We start from the raw sequence: 14259 nt of genomic DNA, 5'->3' as shown, positions 1-14259 counted from the left end.
TTTGAGCATGCAACATGCGCCGTAAACATTTCGAGTACTCGTTTATTTTTATACATAGCTGAATGACAACAACAACAACAACAACAAGAGCAACCAATTCATGAGTTCATTCATGACGTCAGAGCGTCAGCGTCAGGTCAGCGGCCTAGTTCGAGAACTAGCTAAATACATACAAACATACATATGTATTCACATATACAAATACATAAATATGTATATTAAAATGCAAATAAATGTAGATAGAATTATGAATTTATTTAGCTGTACATAAGGCGCAGTTTTGCACATTAATACCTACATATAAATGTACATATGCGTTTAAAATATGTATATATATATGTTCATTTATATACATGAAAAGTGTGTAAAACTTTCCGGATTTTCTTAAAATAAAATTCGAATTTCTATGCTGGGCTACACACAGCTGCACAAATACATAAAATACATACATTCATATATGTATGTATATACATATATAGCTGGGCTGCACTCAATGCCTTGCATGTATGTGTGAAGCTTTGCCCAGGACAGTGGCAGCGCTGCTTTGGTCACAGGTTGCGGTACTGCTGCTGCTGCTTCCATTCAGACACCGAACATGCAAACAGAGTGGCAATGGAAGTGCAAGTGGAAGCGAGAGAGAGCGAGCTCTTTGTTTGCCCTGCATTATTGCTGAGTTTGTTTTCGCTTTTGTGCGTAGCTCTCTCTCCCTCTCTCTCTGCAGCTTTTGCTTCTCTTTTTACGGTTAGCCACTTAGGGCTTGCTTATTTTTTGCTCCAGGTCGATTGTGAGTGTGTGCATGTGCATGTGCATGCAAGTGCTATTGTCCATGCATATGTGTGTGAGTGTGCTCTGTGCAAGCCTTCAATGAAAATGGTGCCCATGAACTCAAGAGCCCCAGCATGGCCCATTGCTATGAATGGCGCTAATGGGTGGCTGACGATGACGTGCGATTGTCCTCACACTCAGCCATAACATGTTCATTTTACATGTGTACATGCAGACAAGTGTACCGTGTACAGTAAAATCTCTATTAGCGATCAGCTAACTTAGCCGAGAAAATTGGTTTCCAAATTTTTGCAAGGCCCAAAAAAAATCCTCCATTTTTTGGTACTTTTATTATTTGCTATTAAGCAAACAAAATTATTAAAATAATCGATTATTTAGTTTTTTTTTTAAACCAATAAAATATAATAAAATGCGCCACCGTTTCGTCAATATTATTAGAAATTTTTGTATTCGATTTGGGCTTTTATTATTGAATTATAATATATTTAATATTTTGGTTGCCTTCTGTTTTGTTGAATATTAATAAATAAATATCTACATGGGAACTTGAGAATTACCTGCTTCAGCGATTAGGGAAATTCCACCCGCAACAGTGGTAAATTGGCGGAAAAGGTTTCAATGAAAGTTGATCGTTTATTTCTAAAGCTTTTTCAGAAAATATGTTTTATACGTGCCATATGTGTATGCAATGTTTTTAAACATATATTTTAATTTATCAATATTTATTTAGAAATCAATTTAAAAATATTGTTGTACAAATTGGGTGTCCGCTCAAGAGAGCCTTCACTGTACCTGCATAGCTAGCAACTTACTCGAGGTACTAAACTCAGGTTGTTATATTATGCAGCCTGTTTCACTTAGATAAGAACTGCCATTATATAGTCAGGGAAAATGTTGTCTCCATTCACTATTCTCTATTGAATGACACTTACATGCCCCCCCCCCCCCCCTCCCCTCTTCACCCTTCCCCCTTTTGCTTCTCTCTTGCAGTTTGCAACTTTATCATACACGAGCGATGTGTCAGCAGCGTGGTAACGCCCTGTTCCGGTATTGCGCCATGCATTATAAAGGTGGGTACACTATCCTACACACACACACATATATATATACTTGATATCTGTTTTACATTGAATAACTTGGCATCTGTCATGTCGTTGGACAGAATCCCGTCGCCCATTGTTGGTCGGAGCCAACTCATCACAAGAGAAAATTCTGCACCGTTTGCCGTAAGAGATTGGATGAAACGCCAGCGGTGCATTGTCTAGGTAAGCCAACATTTCACCCAGCGGATCGGGGGGCGGGGCGAGGCTGGGCTCGAAGCCCCAAACCGCCAACTAGTTTCAGGGCTGTCAGCTTATTTGAAATGCATTTCATAACCAATTCCTGTGCATGTCAAACATGGCTTCAATTTATTTATAGACGCCTCTAGATGTTATCTTATATTCGTTAAAGGCTATACTACATTACATTCAAATATCGGAGGCTTTATTTTCCATTACTAAATTTAATATAACTTCAATTCGGATTTCATTTGAAATGTTGCATACTTTTAGAAGCCCAACTAAAGACTCCCACTTAAAACTTATTAGTTTGAAGTTTTTAACACTATTTCTACCAAGGTTTTGTGTATACCTATTTTAACATCTTAGCTATTAAGAGTGGAAAAAGTTTTTAAAATTATTCTATTTTAATTTTTATTTTTTTTTGTGGAGGATTATTCTACCACTAAATTGATTTAACAATCAATTAATGAACTATCAAAAAGTAAATTTAGAAAAAAATGATTTAACTTAGTTAAATCAAGTTAAAACTAGAAAAGTTGTCTTTTGACAACTTTGGTATAAATAGTGTTAATATTTAAGGAAATGCACATGAAATTCGGTTAGAATGCATTTTAAATATAAATATAATAAGTGAATAGTTCTCTAGATAAATGTAGTAATAATAAAAAATTAACAAAAAAATTATAAATAAAATTTCAATTAAGTATATATAGATTTCTTGCCAAATATCAGAGTTTTTTCTTTCGAGAATATCCCAATGTGATAATAAATTTATTATTAACTTATTATCCAACATGTTCAATATAAGTTAAAGTTAAAATTTCCAGCTTTATACCAAAAAGCTATATCAATCTATTAAATCCTTCACATCTTTAACCCTTCACACTTTTAACCCTTGACAGTGTGCGAATATTTCGCGCATACCGAGTGCCAAGATTTTGCAGTGCCCGATTGCACCGAGAATGCAACATACGTGCCTGGCAAGGAATTGCTTAATGTGAGGCATCAAGTGAGTATAAAACTGATTTATTTATGATTTATTTGCGATATCCAATACACTATATAATATATAATAATGCTCGACAGCATCATTGGCGAGAGGGGAATCTTCCATCAACGTCCAAATGCGCTTACTGCAAAAAGACCTGTTGGTCCTCGGAATGCCTAACAGGTGGGTATCGCAAGGAATACACTGCTATATTTAGGGTAATCCTCCACTAATCTCTCCCCATTTTGCAGGCTATCGGTGCGAGTGGTGTGGCATGACCACGCACGCCGGATGTCGCATGTACCTGCCAACCGAATGTAATTTTGGTATATTACAACCTATCTACTTACCTCCGCATTCAGTTTCGATACCACGTACTGAGGTGCCAATCGAGGCGATTATTGGCGTCCAAGTCAAATCCAAGACGTCGCTCGTGCGCGACTATTCGTGTCGTAAGTACCCCAATCCGGCCCCCCCCCCGCAATTCCCCGTTTCCTTTTGCAAATCCGATCACAGTCGCGTGATCCGTGCGACCTGACGGCTCAGCTCAGCTCAGCTCACTCACCCAAAACTCACCAACCCCCTAAAAGCTGCTCTCCAAATCAGCTCTCGATGTTGTGCACATTTGTATGTTTCTGCTCAGATCCATGGATCATCATCTCAAGTTCTCAAGCCTCCTCATCTGACTCTCCTCATCTCGCAACACGATCGCAAACAGTTTCAGTTTTCGTTTCCAGCTGCGGTTTTTTTTCTCACATTTTCACTGTATCTGTCGACTTTTGTTCTTCGATTTTTTCATTTCGATTGATTTATTTATTGAGTTTTTCTTGTGTTATTTTAAACGTTTCTTTTTTGGTTTGGTTGTTTGGCCGTTGACGCCTCGGCAGCCAGCCCGGAGCTCGGTGCAGAGGCCGCCGCGGCTGTTGGTCAAGTTGGTGCGTCGGGTTTGTGTCTCAAGGAGCTGCTCGAGCTCCATAGACAGCGACTTGAGCAATCGAAACAACATTTTTTACTTTCAACGCCGCCCACGCCCACCTCCTGTGGCTCCATGTCGCTCTGTGTCTCACCCACGCCCTCGCTGACAGTGGGCGAGACAAGCAACGACCCGGATCAGGAACAGGATCAGGAGGAGCAGCAGCAGGATGCCGAGGAGGATGATTACGAGCAGCAGCATGACAGCGCGCTGCAGCTAACGACTGCCTCCAGCAATTTGGCCACGGGTCCATTGCAGAAGTCGCCCTCCGCCAACTCCTCGCTGCACCTGATCTACACGAGCCTGTTTCGTAAGCTGGGCCACGGCCAGGGGCGACGACGTCGGCGTCGCGGCGCCTCCAACAGCGAGCAGGAGGAGGAGGACGACGACGACGATGTGGATGTGGATGGGGGTGTCTGTGATATAAGTGGCGGCGATCTGAGTGACGATTACGATCACTGCGATGTGCTGCTGCGGAAGCGCTGCTCGCGCCGGTCGCCGCGCGATGTCAGCGAGACGGATTACCATGGCGACGTAGAGCTGGAGACGGCGCCGCGGGAGAGCTGCTACGAGACGTCCGACACGGGCGGCGAGCTGACCAACACCGAGGATCTCGACTCCAGCATGAATCTGATCAGCAACCTTAGCTATAATAGTAGTAATAGTAACACCTCCAACACCTCCGAGCAGCGCAAGATCCAGGCGCGTTCCACTGCCACTGCCACTGCCACAGCCACAGCCGCAGCCGCCGCCAGGGGTGCGGGCCCCGCCCCAGGACCGATCCCTGCCTTAAGCGCGCTCGCTGGCCGCAACCCAAAGACTGGTGCTCTCCTGAAAGCCAAACCCAAGCCGAAGCCCAAGCCCATACTCAGTGCGCCCAAGCACAAGGGCGGCTCGGTGAGCTCTCCCAATTCCAGCGACTGCTCCTCGGCATCGCCCGCGCCCGCGCATACGCCCGAGCCCGCCTCGGCGCTCCTACAGCTGTCGCCGGTGGGTCGCAGCAAGTCGTTTCAGGAGCCGGGCGTTGCCCGCTATAAAAAGTACGGACGCGGTCTGTTCCAGCGTCGTCGCTCGAAGCGCTCGCCCAAAGGCGGCGCCAAGAGCAACTACAGCCTGGACAGGCTGTCGCAGAATATCGAGATAACCATACAGGATGAGGATGGCAACTATCAGCCGTACGATGACAACTATCACACGCTCTCCGCGGCTCGCCTGCCCCTCGACACGGATGCCGATGGCTACGACGATGTCGAGTACGAGGATCTGTATCTGGACGATCGGCCGCACAGCGCCGGCGATGACATTGCTGGCGATATCAGCGATGGCGGCGCCAGCAGTCGATCCCGCGCCAGCGACGCGGATGTCCAAGGGTCACAGGGTCACGTGCTCGACCGGCTGCTGCGGCGCGTCCGCGGCCTGTCCGCCGGCTGGCGGAAGCCGCGCTACCAGAGGCGCAGAGGTGATTAGCGTACCGCACTTTGTACTCGTTTGTACTCGTTTTGTAATCTCTCTCTAACAGCAACTGCCACCGACTGCCGTATACTCTCTCAGTACTCAGTGCTCGATTGGCTTAAGTTTCGTTTTTGGTTCTTCGATTTGTTTCTAGTTATTGAGCTAACCACCTGCCTTAGTTTCCGATTGTTTAACCCTTTACTAACTCAACTAACTCAACCTATCACATATCACATGCCATACGATCGCACCATTTCGCATCGCATCAGACAGAACTAACCCCCGCCATAATACAGATACACATTGCATGATCCTCTCAAGCTAACAACACCCTCTGCCCGAATATCTGATAGTTATAGTTTATTAACGGATTTGTCTGTGCTCGTTTAGCACGCAGTATATCGGAGGAATTTAGCAGCGGAGATGCGCCACGTTTCAAGGACGAGGAGTCGCAGGGCAAGGCCGAGTCCTCGCATGGCGCGAACGCGGCCGCCGGCGGCGCTGGCAGCAGCGGTGGTGGAGGCGGAGAAAGAGGCACAGGTGCTTCTAGCGGTGGCGGCTCTGGCACTGGTGGATCTTCCACATACTATCGCCCCGACGCCACGGGGCACAAGTCAGAGAAGTCGGAAAAGGACAGGGAGAAGAAGGAAAAGGAGCGCGAAGAGAAGGATATAGGTAAGTGCCAGAGGAAGGTGCACCCATCAGGCAAGGCGCAGTTTAAGCGATTCAATCCTTGTCCCGCAGAGATGATCAAGGTCTTTGACGGCAACAACTCATTCCGGCGCCAGCAGTACCGTGCGATCATCGTGCAACGGACTTATACGCTGGAACAATTACTGACAACCGCCTTGCGGGCGTTTCACATTACGCGCGATCCGCAAGCGTTCTATCTGACCGATATGTATGCGGCCACTGGCATGGAGGATGCAGCGCTGCAGGATCCGACTCCGGTGTTGAATCTGACACACTTGGAGGGCAAGCGACCGGCCATGTTTCTCAGGTTTCAGGACAAGGACAGAGGACATGTGCGCGTCTATCCTGGCAAATTGCAATGCTCACTCGAAGATCCCTATGTCAATGTTCCTGTCGATAATACAACAGTTATAAAGGACTTGATACGAGACGCACTCGATAAATTCGGTCTACAAGATAACCAGATACAGGACTATAGGTAAGATTCATCCAGCCGAGGTGACCCAAGGTTGTCTTATTTCATATCGCCTTTGCAGATGCTCGGAGGTGCTGCTCGATCGCGGCGTTACCGAGCGCATACTCTCGTGGAACGAACGTCCGTGGGATATTATGAAGCAGCTGGGCAAGGATTCCATTCGTCAAATGGAATTGATGCGCTTCTACATGCAGCACAAACAGGATCCACATGGCCCGAACATTGCGCTCTTTGTGGGCAACCTACCCACAGGACTCTCGCAGCGCAACTACGAGCAGATCCTAAGCAAATACGTGACCGATGAGAATAAGTTCATCAGCATTGGACCCATCTACTACGAGTACGGTTCGGTTGTGCTCACATTCGAGGACTCTCAAAAGGCGGTAGGTTCCACGGCCACAAAAACTCTCTTAGATCTTGGTGACATATTTGTCTCTTTTGCCGGGCAGGTTCGTGCTTTCTACAACCTACGCGAGACGATCATCGAGGACAAGAAACTGTTGGTCCTACTCTTGCCAAATATTGAGCCCAGCATGGTGCCCTCGGATGTCAGGCCCCTGCTGGTCTTTGTCAATGTCAAATCCGGCGGCTGTCAGGGCCTGGAACTAATATCGAGCTTTAGAAAACTACTGAATCCGTATCAGGTCTTTGACCTGGACAACGGAGGTCCGCTGCCAGGGTAAGTCAACCGGAAAGCTATTTGGGGGAGCTTCACCTTATTGTTTTCCTCTCGCCCTTAGGCTTTACGTGTTCCGGCAGATCACGAACTACAAGATCTTGGTGTGCGGCGGCGATGGCACCATTGGCTGGGTGTTGCAGTGCCTGGACAATGTTGGCCAGGACTCGGAATGCTCTAGTCCACCGTGCGCGATTGTACCGTTAGGTACAGGTAAGTAGCTGGCCATTGTTTTGCCCAACCTGTTGCCCGTTTCCTAAGCCCAAGTCTTGCCAGGCAACGATCTGGCACGGGTTTTATGCTGGGGTTCCGGCTATACCGGTGGCGAGGATCCACTCAATATGCTGCGCGATGTCATTGAGGCGGAGGAGATACGCTTGGATCGTTGGACTGTCGTCTTTCATCCGGAAGACAAGCCCGAAGAGCCGGCCATGAAGGCGCCCTCACAAACAACGGGTAAGAAGAAGAAGGCTCACCAAGCACATCTATCGCAACAAACAAATCAGCATCATCAATTACCGGCTCTGACATCGAGTGATATATCAGGTCATTTGATGTTTCAAAATTATTTATTCTTTTTATACGTTTCACTGTCTAATTTAACTAAAACCCCCCAAAAACAACCCGAGGCCCAACTCCCTGTAAAAACAAAGCAATAGCTGTTCGTTTTTTTTTGTTCTTTGTAATTTTACATGTGCTTTGAAATATTGCTGTAATAATATCCATAAAGCTACCGAACCTTAGTTCCGACTATTTCTGCAACTGATTTGTCTTAAATTAATACACTTTTAACTGAGAATTCCAACTAAACATTATAATCGGTTGCAGGAATATCGGTTTACCCCCTCGATTGTAGACCTTAATAAAATTCCATGCTCCTCCCCTGACCTAACCTAACCTCAATATATTTATATCCGAGTAGTCTTTTGCCGCCAAGTTTGGTAGCTGATGATAAATGCTGTAGTTTTGATGTGTATACGATGTATTTATACACTCATTAGAGCTGCATGCATCGCTGTCTAGTTGTAGTTAGTCCCAAGGAGTTCAGGTAATGTATGTCAACCCGAGTCAAGTGGAAGCCCGAGGCGAAGTCGGTAAAACCCACGACCCATATATGTCTATCTCGATGTGTTTTGTAAATTCAATGTTCGGTGTCATGTGTCAATGTCAATGCCAATCTCGCGCTCGAACTCCAATTTGGACTCATTAAATGCTCTCCTCGATTGTCAGGTGGCGCTCAAAATGAGGACAACTCCCAGATCTTTGTGATGAACAACTATTTTGGCATTGGCATCGATGCCGATCTGTGTCTGGACTTTCACAATGCCCGCGAGGAGAATCCCAATCAGTTCAATTCCCGGCTGCGCAACAAGGGCTACTATGTTAAAATGGGTTTGCGCAAGATTGTCGGACGCAAAACGGTCAAGGATTTGCAGAAGGAGCTGCGCCTCGAGGTCGACGGCAAGGTGGTCGAACTGCCACCCGTCGATGGCATCATCATATTAAATATATTGAGGTAAGTGGAAAATTGAAAACGAATTCCATAAACAATATAAACTCACACGGTTGCTTCTCACAGCTGGGGCAGCGGCGCGAATCCCTGGGGCCCGGACAAGGATGATCAGTTCAGCACGCCCAATCACTACGATGGCATGCTGGAGGTTGTGGGCGTGACGGGCGTCGTGCACCTGGGCCAGATACAGTCCGGCATACGCACGGCCATGCGCATTGCACAGGTGGGTTACACACACGCCCCGTGGGCCCGAGTAATATATATTGAATAATCTTTTGCTCTCTCTCTTACAGGGTGGCCACATCAAAATCCATTTGAACACCGACATGCCGGTGCAGGTGGACGGCGAGCCATGGATTCAGAGTCCCGGCGATGTGGTCGTCCTCAAGTCCGCGCTCAAGGTGAGTCCCATCCAAGCGATATGCCCCATCTTATATAAGCTATAGCTGCATGTTAAATATGTTCAGTTGTTATTGCATGACAGCTTTCCACTTTGATTTCTTTTGTATATACATACCATTTTCTTATGGGCCTGATCATGAACATGCCACCGAAATCAAATCATGTGCACCCAGCACCAGAGACTTTCGTTTTTTTATCATTTCTCCAACAATTTTTGTGCACCCAACCCAGCCGGAATCCACAGATCATACTTGACAAGTCACCGAAACAAACTATATAAAACCGGTTAACAATGACATTTAGAAGAGCAAGAACATAACTTTATAAGAGTTTTTAGGAAGTACCAAGAAAAGATCTAAGCTACATTTTACAAGATGAACAATTGTAGCTGCCACAAAAATAGATCCAAGTTTTTCATTGATTGATAAAGCTTGAAAAGAATCGTAATAAAAGAAAGATGGAAAAAGAGATGGAAGCAACCTTTTACACTCTTTCGATTAGTCGTGTTTAAATTTGACATACACACAATCCTCCTGGTATCCACATGTTAAACCCCAACAAGTAGGGAGTATAGAATTTAAGCAGTTATTTGTTGTAACGATTTTATGTTAAGCGTAGTGGAACGATCGTGAGCAACAATTTTGATCATTTTAAACAGTAATTGAAAATGTGTGTGTTTGTTTTTTATGTAAAAACCGTGCATGCAACCAACTGCCACGCCCCGCGACCCACGCCCCCACGTCCCAAGTGCAAATAATACGACCTAGCTGAATAATAGTGATAAATGTATTTCGGTATTTAATTTAATGAAATTAAATGCGCATCAATATTGTCACTGTTATCTCTTGTATTTGTTTTCAATAGAGCACCTGTTGTCCCCAGAAGCCCTACCAGAACCCATGTATATCCATATTAAATGCAGTAATGTTTGGTCTTTTTTGTGTGTTATATAATTAGAATAATTCCCATGGATATTTTCCGAAACTAAAGAGTGTATATATAAACTGATGATTAGTTTTCTTTGCCTCACTATAAAGTGGCTTTTAGCTAAATAACTTTTTCGAAATATCTTATTGACGCTAAGTTGATAAACTCCTCTCGACTGAAGGTTGTCTCTTAATAGCTGAGTTATTAGTTTTGTATGAGACTTGCAAATTTAACACAAAATTCCTGAAAAATGAATACCAGACTTTTATTTCATCCCACAGAGTTGCGAATAATTTATCTGCTTCTAAATAAAAGTTTCAGCACAAATACCTTTGGTATATTAATAATGAGAAACGAAAGCAATTAATTTGGTTCATATTTAATATGGACACACTGGCGCCCAGTGTTGGTCAACGTTGCTAAAAGGACATTGAGAAACCTGAAGCTTATAAATGTGAGGTTCAGTTGAAAACCTTACCCGATATTAATTTGTCCGTTTAACAGTCTTCGGTTATTTTCAGTCTGCAGGAATGAAAGCTTCGGCATATCGAAGATAAACCCAATTTCTTGTTCGTTTTAATGTTGATGTCCAAATTAAACGTATACTATTATAATTAAAAAACATGGCAAACACTGAAAAAAAAAGAAAGAAAAGGAATATCCGTTTTTAATGTTAGCCTGTGAGTTGAGCAACCCAATTTGTTACTGTATATGTTCTGGGTGTGTACATTTGATGTCTGTTGAGCCGTTGCCGTTGTTGAGTTTTGTCGCCTTTGACCTTGTGTGTGTTTTATATGCTACATCCAGGCCACCATGCTGAAGAAAATGAAGAGTAAACGACGACTTACGGAGCCGCATATCTCGCCGGCGGTGCTCAGCCTCTCGCTGCCAGGCAGCACCTCGGCCATGCAAACTCCGCCGCAGCAGTCGCAGCTACAACAACAGCAACAACAGCAACAGCAGCAACAACAGCAGCAACAACAACAGCAACAACAACAACTGCAGCAACAGCAGCAGCAGCAGCAGCAGCAACAACAACAACTGCAGCAGGCAGTCGAGAACGGCGACAAGGATATTTCAGTGCCGCCCTCGCTGCACTTTGGCAGCTCCTAGAGTCTAGCCTCAGCATATACGTCCGGTCTGCGATATTGGTTCTCCTGTTTTTACCCGTAGGCCGCTAACACTAAACTACATACATAGAAGAAGCTAAATGAAACTTTGACAGCCACACAAAATGCATTAGCACAAATCCTTCAAAACAACCGCAGCAAAACTTGCAGCTTAGACAAACTTTGAACCAACCATGTTAACTTTTTTTGTAGCATACTTTCCGGCTAATTAGCCAACATTAAGAGCTGTGACCGCGGCTAATGAAACTCAAACTAGCTGCACACACACACACACCGCACACACACACACACGTCTTTAATTTGGTGTATTTATTCCCACTTTTGTTGCTTTTGCTCCTTTGAAGAGACGCTTAGCCCGACCCCTTTAACAACTCACAGCAACAGGTGTAAATTATTTTGGTTTCATTAATCATTAGATGCGAATTTAGTTTCTTTTCGAATTCCATGCATTTTGCTTGATTTACTTTTTTCATTTTGAATAAAAGCCATGCCTTAATTTTGCAGTATATTAAAGTTTTAAAAGCTAACTAAATAAACAAAAAAAAACCAATACAACATAATTTTATTTATGTTAACTCTCTTTTTCTTAATCTCTATCTCTTTTTCTCTATTTCTCTTTATATATTACTTAACATATATATATATAATAAATATACTCTCTATGTATATAACTTCAACTACAACAACAACAACTACAACAACAACAACAACAACATACATCAATCTGTTCCTAACCAATTTACAAAAAAAAAAAACAAAACAATTAATGCACCGGACGCCAAAATTTTCTTTTTCAACTTAACCTCAAACACTTTGCACTACGAATGAAAAAACCAAAAAAAAAACAAACAATTTGATTAATTGATAAATGATAAATCGCATCACTTAACTAGGCAACCATGTTAAAAAAGAATAAACTTAAAATGAAACGTCGCAACACGGAACCGACAATGCTGGTCGCCGGCTCGACAACCCCACAGCTGTCCCTGGCCCTGCCGCCCAGCGTTGGGGAGGTGGGCGATGCCGCCGAGGCGGACGCCGGCCCAAATAATACGGACTTCTGAATATGGTATAGCGAGCGTCTGATTTAACGTGCTAATTACAGCGTTTACCACAGCCATAGACACAACCACAACCACAACCACAATTACAACCAGAACCACAACCGACACATTCATAATCGATTGCTATAGAACTTAAATCAAAAACATTAATCAAAATTAACTCTTTTTCTATATGTGTATGTGTATTACTATTCGTATATGTGTATAGAGTATGTCCTTGTCATGTCAGGTCTGCAATAAGTACGTTAAACTCAAACAGCTCGAACTAACAACAGCCAACAACAAATGAAACTACTTGAATGTATTTCAAAAAAAACCAACAACTATTAATACTATTTAATGCTACAACTACAAATACCTACTACTATACTATTAATGCAGCTGTGCGCAACTGTACACTTTAAATTTACGCATAAACTACTTAGTATTGTATTGTACGTACGTATACTCTCCGGGACGTTCACAGATTTAGACGAAAGTATTCGCATACGTGCTTTCCAAATGATGATGATAACCAAATGTTTATTCCTTACACAGCAATAGTCTGGCAAATGTTGTATAAAATTCAAGCTCAATTATGTTCCTTACCGTTTTGTTCCTATGTATGTAAAACAAACAACAACAAAAAGTTCATAAAAAAACCGAACAAGAGATTAGTGATACCGTTAACAAAAAGAGAGAGTTCTAAAGGAAATAAAGAAAATAAATAAAACCCCAAAAAGAAAACCAGCGCAAAGAGCAAAAAAAAAAACACAAAACAGTACAAAATTAATTGTTAAATAATTATTTGTTGAAACCAAATGAAGCAAAGAAAAAACTATGTAAACCAAAATTAACCAACTTGTCAAATGTGGCACTGCTGCGTCCTCTCACCGCTAGAGGGCGCAACACAGTGCTGCCCAGCGCTCTGGCGCAAAGTACTCTCGGCAAAGTAAACAAACAAAAAAAAAAAAAATGAAATGAAAACCAAAGCAAAATATGAAAGTAAAAGTTACAACAGCTGCGAGAAAATTTGTACGAAGCTTTCGTAAAAAAATAGCTGCAAATTGCATAGCTTGTCGGACTAGAACCAATGGGGACGCAACAATTCGTATATTCTAAAAAAAAACAAACAAGAGAATGGAACTACAAATTCGAGAGAATATAGATGAGATATGGCATGCAAATATTGGAATGGGTTAAATCAAATTTGGATTGTGCAATTGGTATAAATTTTCTCCACTGTTGTGCAAAAAATTATGAAATGTAAACGAATGCATTTTCTTACCAAAAAGAAAAACAAATGTGCCTGAACACTGCTGCTGTCTGATTTGCCACTCAGTCGGTCGGTCAGTCAGTCGGTCAGTCAGTCAGTTTGGGGCACGTAAGTATTTCCACATGCATTTGAACATTTTTGGGTGTAGAATCCACTTACAGAGAAAAAATAACAAAATCCAAGAAGGATATTCATTTCAATGAAGAGAAAAGAAATGAAATGAAATGAAAAGAAAAGAAAAGATGAAGATAACAACCCGAAAAACTACAATTTCAACTTCAAAACGCTTATAAAGAAAACAATTTTTGAGAATTTTATAAATAATTTTACATTACGTCTTTTGTTAGACACAAGACAAACGCCACACATGCACACGCACACACGCACACGCGCACACACAGGGGATGGGGCGATTGCGCATGCTCTGCACTAGAGGGTATTCGCATGCGCAAACGTCTCATCCCTCAACACAATTCAAGGCGATCGGGAATGGGAATATCCGGGTGCTTAGCATCAATGAGCATCAATGCAGAGTATTCTCGGTCGCCTTGAACCTTACACACACAACATAACACAACACAACACAACACAACACAACACAGTCTCCATTGGCACACAAACACAACACAACACAACACAACA

The 14259-nt window shown here is 43.2% G+C and overlaps 1 protein-coding gene across 9 annotated transcripts in view; it reads left to right on the top strand.

Moving 5' to 3' along the window:
- Positions 1-14259, top strand: part of LOC135436933 (diacylglycerol kinase theta) — a 28615-nt gene that overhangs the window by 9468 nt on the left and 4888 nt on the right. For 4 of the 9 annotated variants that reach the window (XR_010437629.1, XR_010437628.1, XR_010437626.1 and 1 more), the window contains exons 2-16: positions 1777-1856; positions 1949-2051; positions 2972-3078; positions 3156-3240; positions 3309-3509; positions 3945-5489; positions 5873-6157; positions 6227-6653; positions 6712-7033; positions 7100-7329; positions 7391-7539; positions 7603-7872; positions 8557-8842; positions 8906-9062; positions 9133-9240. Coding sequence is in view for 5 of the 9 variants with exons in the window: in XM_064694706.1 (XP_064550776.1) it covers positions 1777-1856; positions 1949-2051; positions 2972-3078; positions 3156-3240; positions 3309-3509; positions 3945-5489; positions 5873-6157; positions 6227-6653; positions 6712-7033; positions 7100-7329; positions 7391-7539; positions 7603-7872; positions 8557-8842; positions 8906-9062; positions 9133-9240; positions 10976-11281 (4661 nt within the window). In the remaining 4 variants the exon portion in view is untranslated. Of the gene's footprint in view, positions 1-1776; positions 1857-1948; positions 2052-2971; positions 3079-3155; positions 3241-3308; positions 3510-3944; positions 5490-5872; positions 6158-6226; positions 6654-6711; positions 7034-7099; positions 7330-7390; positions 7540-7602; positions 7873-8556; positions 8843-8905; positions 9063-9132; positions 9241-10975; positions 12062-12191; positions 13363-14259 lie in introns of those variants that run through there. The other 5 variants (XM_064694708.1, XM_064694706.1, XM_064694707.1 and 2 more) reach the window with 5 other exon arrangements.

Source organism: Drosophila montana, unplaced genomic scaffold (genome assembly GCF_035044405.1).
Source record: "Drosophila montana isolate Dmon_TW-CO22-7 unplaced genomic scaffold, ASM3504440v1 contig_3733_1, whole genome shotgun sequence".
Lineage (NCBI taxonomy): Eukaryota > Metazoa > Arthropoda > Insecta > Diptera > Drosophilidae > Drosophila > Drosophila montana.
The sequence above is the reverse complement of the archived record's forward strand: the minus strand, read 5'-3'. Positions and strand labels throughout refer to the sequence as shown.